This window comes from Rhincodon typus, chromosome 2 (genome assembly GCF_021869965.1).
Source record: "Rhincodon typus isolate 14 chromosome 2, sRhiTyp1.1, whole genome shotgun sequence".
Classification (NCBI taxonomy): Eukaryota; Metazoa; Chordata; class Chondrichthyes; order Orectolobiformes; family Rhincodontidae; genus Rhincodon; species Rhincodon typus.
This window is the reverse complement of record NC_063333.1, coordinates 20,992,530-21,002,874: the sequence shown is the minus strand read 5'-3', so window position 1 is coordinate 21,002,874 and position 10,345 is coordinate 20,992,530. Positions and strand designations below refer to the sequence as shown.

The following is a 10,345-nucleotide window of genomic DNA, read 5'->3' as shown; positions in this document are numbered from 1 at the left end:
CTGCCCCCATACCTCCTCCCTCACCCCCATCCCAGGCCCCAAGAAGAGTTTCCACATCAAGCAGATGTTCACCTGCACATCTGCTAATGTGGTATACTGCATCCGCTGTTCCCGTTGTGGCCTCCTCTACATCGGGGAAACCAAGCGGAGGCTCGGGGACCGCTTTGCAGAACACCTACGCTCGGTTCGCAATAAGCAACTGCACCTCCCAGTCATGAACCAGTTCAACTCCCCCTCCCATTCCTCAGACGACATGTCCATCCTGGGCCTCCTGCAGTGCCACAACGATGCCACCCGAAGGTTGCGGGAACGGCAACTCATATTCCTCTTGGGAACCCTGCAGCCCAATGGTATCAATGTGGATTTCACAAGCTTCAAAATCTCCCCTCCCCCTACCACATCCCAAAACCAGTCCAGCTCGTCCCCCCCTCCCTAACCTGTTCTTTCACCCCCCCCTTCCCCTCCCCCATTTCTGATGAAGGGTCTAGGCCCGAAACGTCAGCCTTTCTGCTCCTATGATGCTGCTTGGCCTGCTGTGGTCATCCAGCTCTACATCTTGTTATGTCAAACATTTCAGTTTGATTCATTTGCTTCAGTTGTTAAAGCATATCAACAAAGTCACTTGAGCAACAATGTAAAAACCTGTGTAAAAAGTATTAAATAGTCCATGATTTGCAAAATCTCCCTGTTTGTGTTAAATAACTTACACAGGGAGTCCGTTCAGTGGTTTCTGAGCTTGTGAGAAGTGCCCATGTCTTAAAGATTTGTGCCAACCTTCAAGGTCGGTGTTACTTCAGTCCACAAACTTGGATCTGTCTTGGAGTTGTTTCACTGCTCTTTTACTGCTGCTGGGTCAGAATCATGGAATTCCCTTCCTCACCACAGTATAGGAGTGCCTACACTGAGGTGGCTGAAGAAGGCAGCTCACCACCACCACCTCAAGGGCAATTCGCTGATGGACGATAACTACCAGCCAAGTTAGTGAAGCACACGTCCCATGAATGAATTTTTAAAAAACTCACTGTACTTCCAGTAAAAGGCAGGAAGGGGATAATATGTACTTAAGTAAGGCATGGTTAGCCCATAAAAAAAAACTTTTCACTGTATCTCATTACGTGTAACAATAATAAATCAAACCAATAGGTGCAGCTAACCTCAATCTGAACCCATGGTACTTGGATCTGAGAGTTGCTGGAAACATTGGGGAGCAGTATTATTAAACTGGACGCAACATTAAGGTCCTTTCCAGGGACTGTCAGGCACGCAGTCTAGTGGAGAAAGCACAACATTAAAATTGCAGCTCGGCCATTCAACAGTCAGAAAGACTTGTTCACACAAAAGGTGTTTCCCCCAACTGTTGAAGTGAAGTCGATTGAAAACCTCAGAAGTGAAGCTTTTGAGATTTTCGTTAGGCAGTAGTATTAAAGGTTATGGAATCAGAGCAGGTGCATGAAGACACAAAGTAGCCATGATTGATTTGAATGGTGGGGCAGGCTCCAGGGCTGAATGGCCTCCCTCGGCTATGTTCCTGTTCTCCTCACAGATTGTTCAGAATTTTGTGCTGTCCTTAGAGAAACTGAGGGGGGAATGATATAGACAGCAAGAGAAGAAGCATTGTTTGGTCTGTAACTGTATTGGAAGTGAAATATTTTGAGACAATTCTGAGATCTGCAACAGACACACTTGTAAAACAAGGAAATCAATCGCAAGGTTTGAAGGCATAGTCCATGTGGAACTAAACCATGTTTACATCAGCAAATTATTTCAATTGCATTAACTAGCAGCTGCACAAGTTACATAAGAACAGAAGTAGGTTGGATCACATGCAGCTTTCCTTCTCTCAGAGAGCAATTAACCTTATTAAACACATCTGCAGCTTGTACAGTAAATGCCAATTCAATAGTCACTGTGCAAAGCCAGATTCAGGGGTTGGGGATCATGTTGCTTTGAAGGCTCTTGTGGTGTAGTGGTAGTGTCCCTATCCCTGAGCCACAAGGTCTGGTTTCAAGTCCCATTTGCTTTGGAGCTGTGTAATAACAATTCTGAGCAGATTAGAAAGCCCAACTGTTGAAGATATGCAAAAGGTCAGGGTCTGAGTGACTTCCTAATTAGTGTGGACTTCCTAAAGGGCTTAGTGAGAAATTTTGCAGATTTTATGTCCTCAATGGTTCCCTGGTTTTATTTGTTTGTTTTGACTCTTCCAGAGGGTTGCATGGTTTTCTTGTAAGAGTGTCTGTATTATAATATATTACAGTTGTACAGGACAAGCTGAATGGGCCATTAAGCCTTGAGCTGCCCAGCATTGTCATGTTTATACATGAACCTTCCTTAAGTTTATTCACTGCTAGGGATAGTTAGTTTTCCAAGTTGTAAGAACAGCTCAAAAATATTAGGCAAAAATGATTGCCGTGATATTCTAGAAGTGGAAAAAACCATTGCAAGAACTATTATCTTCCTGTTCTAAATGAATTGCCCCAGTGATAAAGATGAAGGAATAATAACTTGATACTTATGGACTATGAATGAAATCAATAATTTACAGACACAACAACAACAATGAAAACAGAAATTGCTGGAAAAGCTCAGCTGGTCTAGCAGCATCTGTGAAGAGAAATCAAAGTTAACGTTTCTTTTACGGTGACCCTTCCTCAGAACTGAGTCACCGGACCCGAAACATTAACTCTGATTTCTCTTCACAGATGCTGCTAGATGTGCTGAGCTTTTCCGGCAACTTTTGTTTTTGTTTCTGATTTATAGCGTCCACAGTTCTTTCAGTTTCAATAATTTACATGTTCTACATCTTCCACTCAATGGTTAATTACGGCTAATGTCAATTCCAGGGGAGGTGATAACCTAGTGACATTATCACTTGACTATTAACACAGCAACTGACTGGAGTCCTCAGAACACCATGGCGGGTGGTGGAATTTGGATTCATTTTGGAATTAAAAGGGTAGTGGTGACCATGAAACCATTGTTGATTTTTGGGGGTCAGGGGAAGCCCCTCTGATTCACAAATGTGCTTAGGGAAGGAAACTGGCCTACATGTGATTCCAGCCCCATAGCAATGTGGTTGACCATTAACTGCTCTTTGGGCAAATTATCGATGGGCAGTAAATGCAGGCCTGACCAGCAATGACCACATCCTTTAAACGAATAAAAAAAACTGCTATTAAGCAGACAACAGAGTACCTGATGGCATTTCTTTCATAAGTCAGGTGTTTTTTTTTTAGTGATGTGGATAGTATACGTTGTAATGTGTTATTCTGCTGCTTAGGCAATGCTGTTTTATACTTGGCCTTTCCCTTTAAGTTTATAAATCCATCTATCCAGACGAGTAGAGACTTTTCCAGTACATTGTTGTCGTGTCTTGTAGAGAGTGGGCAAGCTTGGTAGAGTCAGGAATTGAGTTATCGCAGAATTTCTAGCCTCTGACCTGCATTTTTTACGCCTGTAATTATCAGTAAGGTTGGCCCAGTTAAGTTTCTGGTCAGTGGTAATGCCTAAGATGTCGAAAGTGAGAGATTCAACTATGGCAGGATTCGAACCCGGGTCCCAAAATGTTATCTGGGTCCAGCGATAATACCACTAGGCCATCGCCTCCCCAATCTGAAATTGAATTTTACTGAATTACTTTTGCTGTCTGTACAGAATAATTGATAATGGTTTAGTTGGCTAACTGCTATCTTATGTTTCCCAAAGGCTGCCTTTTTCGAGCTGGTGAAGGCTATTTATACGCTCGGACACAGTGCCTCCTTAGTTGCTCTCATGACTGGATCAGCAATGCTTTGTTTCTTTAGGTGAGAAACAATGATATAAATAAAAGCAGAAGTATCCTAGAAGCTAGAAACCTTAATTTTTAAAAAAAACAGCAAATGCTGGAGAAACTCAGCAAGTTTGGCAGCATCTGTGGAGAGTGGAAAATGGTCTTTTTGACTCTTCCTCAGAAGAAAGGGAAAAGGACTCAAAACATTGACTTTGTTTCTCTCTCCACAGATGCTGCCAGACTTGTTGAGTTTCTCCAGCATTTTCTATTTATATTTAACATCTAAGTTCGCTGTGATTGTCTTTCATGGTTCTTGTGTGGAGATGGATGGATGTTGCTATATGTGGCTGATGGAGTCTTGCTTGATAAATCAAATGGCCTTTTCTGCTTTCTGATGTTTACACTGAGCCAATATTGACTGCTTCACATAAAATCTTCTACTACGTCACAGCATTTTTCAGTTGTAGCGTGTGAGAAGCTGCATCCATTCTTTGAATAATTTTAAGTAATTCCGAGAGCTTAGAACATTGTAAGTACAGGTCAGATTAATTGGCTATTTATTGTCAACGGGTAAGAGATACTGTCTGTATGTCCATTGGCATCACAATACCAAAAGCCTCAAAGTCCTGACTTCAGATAAAGGTCACTTTTTTTACTTTATTAGAATCTTGTAAGGGCATGACAAGCTATAGACTCCGCACAGGAAAAACCATTATTCCCATGTCTAGCAGCTCAAAAGATGAATGTTTAGATTTGTGCCATATGCACTGTTGCATGTGGAATACATAGCTGTAATGTAACCATTTGCTGCATCTGGTAGAGAAAATCAGCAAAATAAACTATTGTGAAGATTAGAGCAAACTTATCCTAACAAGGTATATTATACAAGGTAGAGTTTGAAATCCTCATAACATGTTAAAAGTAAATGGACATAAACCTGAAGAGCTGTAGGTTACTAGGCTAATCTACTCAAAATTGGAAAGTGGGATTAGGCTGGATGGCTACTTGTTGGTTATCACAGATACAATAGGTCAAATGGCCTCTCTGCATGGTATAATTGTCTAAGATTCATTGATACTGTAGGCTGTGGTGGAAGTGTAGTCAGGGATTGTATGAGGCAAACAATTGCTTTTAAATATTCTTGGAGCCCCACCCCATTGAAGGGGTTCAGGTGAGGTGGAGATGGAGGGCTCAGCTGCCTCTAAAGTGTCCTGAGTGGAGGCTTCTGAGGGCGCTGCATGTGCTTTCTCTTCCAGTTCGGTTCCTCCTAGCACTGCCCTGTCTCCTTGTGAGGAAATGGTACCTGGAGAGTTTGCCAGGTTCCCTATTCCCCTAGTCTCCATGGTTGGGGTGCTGTTATGCATCTTCCCAGCAGCCCTTGAGGATGCTGGACCTGGCTATCTGTGACAGCCACCAACCTGAGGCAGACAGACAGTCACATGAGTTGCTTCGCTGCTGCAGCTTCTGGGCAATGGGAGCCATTGTGTCCCACATCCCTGTCTGCAGCTCCTATCCCTCCCTGTGCAAGTGGACAAAGACTCTAATTTCTGACACCACAGTGACCTCTCCAGTCTGGGGGTGAGCAGGGGCCTAGACTCTGGCTGTCCTCCGAGTGCCAGTGTCCTGGGGCGTTTCTTTTTTTTTAACCTTGGCCAGCTGCAGACCTGTCACAGTGAGTTGCCCACCAGTGAGTGCTCCCATACTCTCTAAGCCTAATGGTTCCGCCATGATCTGAGCTGGGGGAGGGTGCAGGAAGCAGCCTTGTCGATAGGCCCCCTGAAGCCTCAATACTCCTGTCCTTGTGGAGGTGGCCTCTGGCCGTTTCTCTGCAGTGGTGGTGGAGAAACGAGAGAGAGGGGCATTGCAGCTAATGGTTAGAAGTGGTGTGTAATGAAAATGGCTGGCAGCGCCATTACTGGGAGAGGTACCTTGGAGTGAAGAGTGGTACCTACTCAGTTGGTGGGACATGGATGTTTCAGTATTTCCACAGGAGCAATCCCCATCTTCTCCTATGCAGGTGAGGATTCTATACCTTGAAGGGGGTGAGAAACTGAATGTCGGACACACATCCACCTGGGTGCAGTGGAAAGAAAGTGGAGAGGCTCCTGGCACCAGATTCCTAGGGTTTAGCTCGCCAAGACACTCAGTGATACGTGAGGCCACGACCTCCCACTGAACTCCGACCCAACAGAGAATTGTCGCCCTTAGGCTTACATCAAGAAACAGCGAAATAGCAAGCACTGATTATTTTTCACTAGCAACCTGGATGGTTTCCTTCCCAATTTTAAAGAGAATCTGCTGGGATTCAGGGGCTAGACTGACAATTGGCAAAGATGCTTTTTCTATACTTAGTTTGCTGAGGGGAGGCAATGGCCTAGTGGTATTATTGCTAGATTGTTAATCCAGAGACCCACGTAATGTTCTGGGGACCTGGGTTTGAATCCTACCAAGGCAGATGGTGGCACTTGAATTCAATAAATACTTGGAATTAAGAATCTAATGATGACCACTGTCAATTGTTGGAAAAACCCATCTGGTTCACTGGTGTCCTTTAGGGAAAACAATTGCCTTCCTTACCTGGTCTGGCCTACATATGAGAGCAATATGGCTGACTCTTAACCCCACTTCTGGGCAATTAGGGATGGGCAATAAATGCTGGTCTGGCCAGTGATGCCCACATCCTGATTTTTTTTTTATTCATTAATGGGATGAGGGTGCCGCTGACCAGGCAGCATTTATTGTCCAACCCTAATTGCGCAGAGGGTGGTTCAGAGTCACCCACATTGTTGTGAGTCTGGGGTCACATATAGGACAGACCAGGTAAGGATGGTAGTTTCCTTTCCTAAAGGACATTAGTGAACCAGGTGGGTTAATAAATTTTTTTAAAAATCCTGCAGAATTCATTGAGAGAAGCTGGGCCTTTCGTTATTTGATTTCAGTGAGTGATATCACAGACACCAATATCACCATCCCAAGGTATCCCACCAGTGGGACAGACCAACCAGAAGTGGCAGCCCAGTGGTATATAGTCAGGTAGGGGTTACTGTGTCAGACCCCATAAAGTCTCATTAGTTCCTCACCAAGTAAACCCACCCCTTATTACAACCTATCATTCAGCTTTAGCTGATCAGTATAGTGCTCTTCCATGTTGAACATCACTTGGAATCATAGAATCTCTACAGTGCACACATAGGCCAGTCAGCCCATCGAGTCTGCACTAACCCTCAGAAGAGCATCCTGCCCAGATCCACACCCACACCATATCTCCGCAACCCCACATTTAGCACAGCCAATCCACCGAATCTGCATATCTTTGGACTGTGGGAGGAGACTGGAGCACCTGAGGGAAACCCATGCAGAGACGGGGAGAATGTGCAAATTCAACACAGACAGTCACCCAAGGCTAGGATTGAACCAGTGTCCCTGGTGCTGTGAGGCAGCAGTGCTAACCACTGTGCCACTGTGATGCCCAAGAGAGCACGGAGGGTGGAAAGGGCACATAATATACTCTGGATGGGGGACTCCAAAGTCCATAATCAAAAGTGGTTTGGCAGCAGCCCCTCCAGTGATCGAGCTGGTCGGGTCCTAAAGGACATAGCTGCTAGACTGGGCATGTGGTAAATGGTGAGGGAACCAACAACAGGGAAAAACATACTTAACCTCATCCTTACCCATCTGCCTTTTGGAGTTGCAATCTACAGCAGTATTGGTAAAAGTCCCCTGATTCCCATTGATTCCATGGTTATTAGGGCTCCTTGATGCCACATTCAGTTGAATGTAGCCTTGATGTCAAGGGCTGTCCCTCTCACCTCACCTCTGGAATTCAGTTCTTTTGGCCATGTTTGAACCAAGGCTGTTGTAAGGTCAGGAGCTGAGTGACCCTGGCAGAACCCAAACTGGGCGTCACTGAGTTGGTCTTTTCTGATCAGGTGCTGTTTGGTAGCACTGTTGATGATACCTTCCATCACTTTACTGACGATAGAGTGTAGACTAATGGAGTGGCAATTGGTGGGGTTGGATTTGTCCTTTTTATGTACAGGACAATTTTCCACATCGTCAGGTATATGCCAGTGTTGTAACTGTACTAGAATGGCTTGGCTAGGGAAGCGACAAGTTCTGGAGCACAAGTCTTCAGTACTATTGCCGGAATGTTGTCAGGGCCCATAGCCTTTGCAGTATCCAGTGTCTCCAACTGTTTCTTGATATCACATGGAATGAATTGAATTGGCTGAAGAGTGTTTTCTGTGATGCTGGGGATCACTGAAGGAGGCCAAGATGGATCATCCATTCGGCATTTCTGGCTGAAGATTGCTGCAAATGCTTCAGACTTATCTTTTGCACTGATGTGCTGGGCTCTCCCATCATTGAGGATGGGGATATTTGTGGAGCCTCCTCCTCCAGTGAGTTGTTTAATTGTCCACCACCATTCACGAATGGATGTGGCAGGACTGCAGAGTTTAGATATGATCTATTGGTTGTGCAATTGCTTAGCTCTGTCTATCACTTGCTGCTTTCGCTGTTTGGCATGCAAGTAGTCCTGTTTAGTGGCTTCACCAGGTTGGCACCTCATTTAGACTAGTACTGCTCCTGGCATATCCTCCTGCATTTTCCATTGAACCAGTGTTAATCTGTTGGCTTGATGATAGTGATGGAGTGAAGTGGGGAATATGTCAGGTCATGTGGTTGCAAATTGTGATAGAATAGAATTCTGATGCTATTGATAGCCCACAGCGCCTCATGGATGCCCAGTCTTGAGTTGCTAGATCTGTTTGCAGCCTGTCCCATTTAGCATGGTGATCGTGCCACACAGCACAATGGAGGTTATTCTCAATGTGAAGGCGGGATTTTAGCTGCACAAGGACCATGCGGTGATCACTCTTACCGATACTGTCATGGACAGACGCAACTGCAGCTGGCAGATTAGTAAGGATGAGGTCAAGTATGTTTTTCCCTCTTTATTGGTTTCCTCACCACCTGCCGCAGACCCAGTCCAGCAGCTATGTCCTTTAGGGCCCGACCAGCTCGATCAGTAGTACTGCTGCCGAGCCACTCTTGGTGGTGGACATTGAAATCCCCCACCCAGAGTACATTTTGTGCCCTTGCCATCCTCAGTGCTTCCTCGAGGTGTTGTTCAACATGGGGGAGTACTGATTCATCAGCTGAGGGAGGACGGTATGTGGTAATCAGCAGGAGGTTTCCTTGCCCATGTTTAACCTGAAGAAAGAGAACTCATTTGGTTCCAGAGTCAATGTTGAGGACTCCTAGAGCAACACCCTCTCGACTGTATACCACTGTGCCACCACCTCTGCTGGGTCTGTCCTGCATGTGGGACAGGACATAACCAGGGATGGTGATGGTGGTGTCTGGGATTTTGTCTGTAAGGTATGATCCTGTGAGTATGACTGTGTCAGGCTGTTGCTTAACTAGTCTGTGAGCCAGCTCTCCCAATTTTCGCACTAGCCCCCAGATGTTAGTGAGGAGGACTTTGCAGGGTTGACACAGCTTTTTCAGCCAATGTCTTTTCTGGTAGCTGGGTCAATGCCAGGTGGTCCGTCCATTTTCATTTCTTTTTTGAGACTTTGTAGTAACTGTTACATTTGAGTGGCTTACTAAGCCATTTCAGAGGGCACATTGCTATGGGTCTGGAGTCACATGTAGGCCAGACCAGGTGAGGATGGCAGATTTTCTTTCCAGAAGGACATTAGAGAACCAGATGGGTTTTTCCAACAATCCGACAATAGCTTCATGGTCATCATTAGACTCTTTACTTCAGACGTTTATTAAATTCAGATTCAACCATCTGCTATGTCAGGATTTGAACTTGGGTCTTCAAAGCTTAACCTGAGTTAATTGTCTGGGGATACACCACTTGGCATTTATGTCAAAGGGAATGGTATACAACAATAGGGAGGTCTTGCTAAAACAAGGCATTGGTTAGACCATAGATGGAATACTCAGAGGGATTCTAATTGATGGTGTTAGAGGTCATGTGTTAGCAGGGATTGGGGATTGGCTCACTAATAGAAGACAGAGTCACAGGAAGCTAGCATCCTAGCTCAGCGGGTAATAAAAAGGGCAAATGCAATTTATTTCAAAGGGAATGGAGTATAAAAGTAGGCAAGTTATGCTAAAACTATACAGGAACTAGTCAGACCACAGCTGGAATACAGTGAACAGTTTTGGGCCCCAGAGGGGGTTCACTATGCTGATACTGTGTATGAAGGTACTGTCTTATGGGGAGAAATTGAATAGGTTGGGCTGTACTCTTTGGAACTTATAGGAATGAAAAGTGAAAGATTCTTAGGCAATGTGACAGGGTAGATGTAGAAAGGTGAGAGAGTCTAGGAGCAGAGGGTGTGATCTCAGAATAAGGGATCGCCCTTTAAAACAGAGATGAGGATGATTTTTCTTCAATCTGAGTGTAGTGAATCTATGGAATACTCTACTGCAGAGGGCTGTTGAGGCTGGTTCATTAAGTTTATTGAAGGCTGAGATAGACAGATTTTTAATTGGTAAGGGAATCAAAGGAGTATGGGTAAATGGTAGTAAAATGGAGATGAGGATTATCATAACAGCCAT

General features: G+C 44.8%; 1 protein-coding gene across 1 annotated transcript in view; it reads left to right on the top strand.

The window, feature by feature from the left end:
• The window catches only part of LOC125485078 (vasoactive intestinal polypeptide receptor 2-like), a 31,042-nt gene that overhangs the window by 12,696 nt on the left and 8,001 nt on the right, over positions 1-10,345 (top strand). Inside the window, exon 3 of the mRNA XM_048606141.1 lies at positions 3,696-3,800. Coding sequence (XP_048462098.1) covers positions 3,696-3,800 — 105 coding nt within the window. The remainder of the gene's footprint in view (positions 1-3,695; positions 3,801-10,345) is intronic.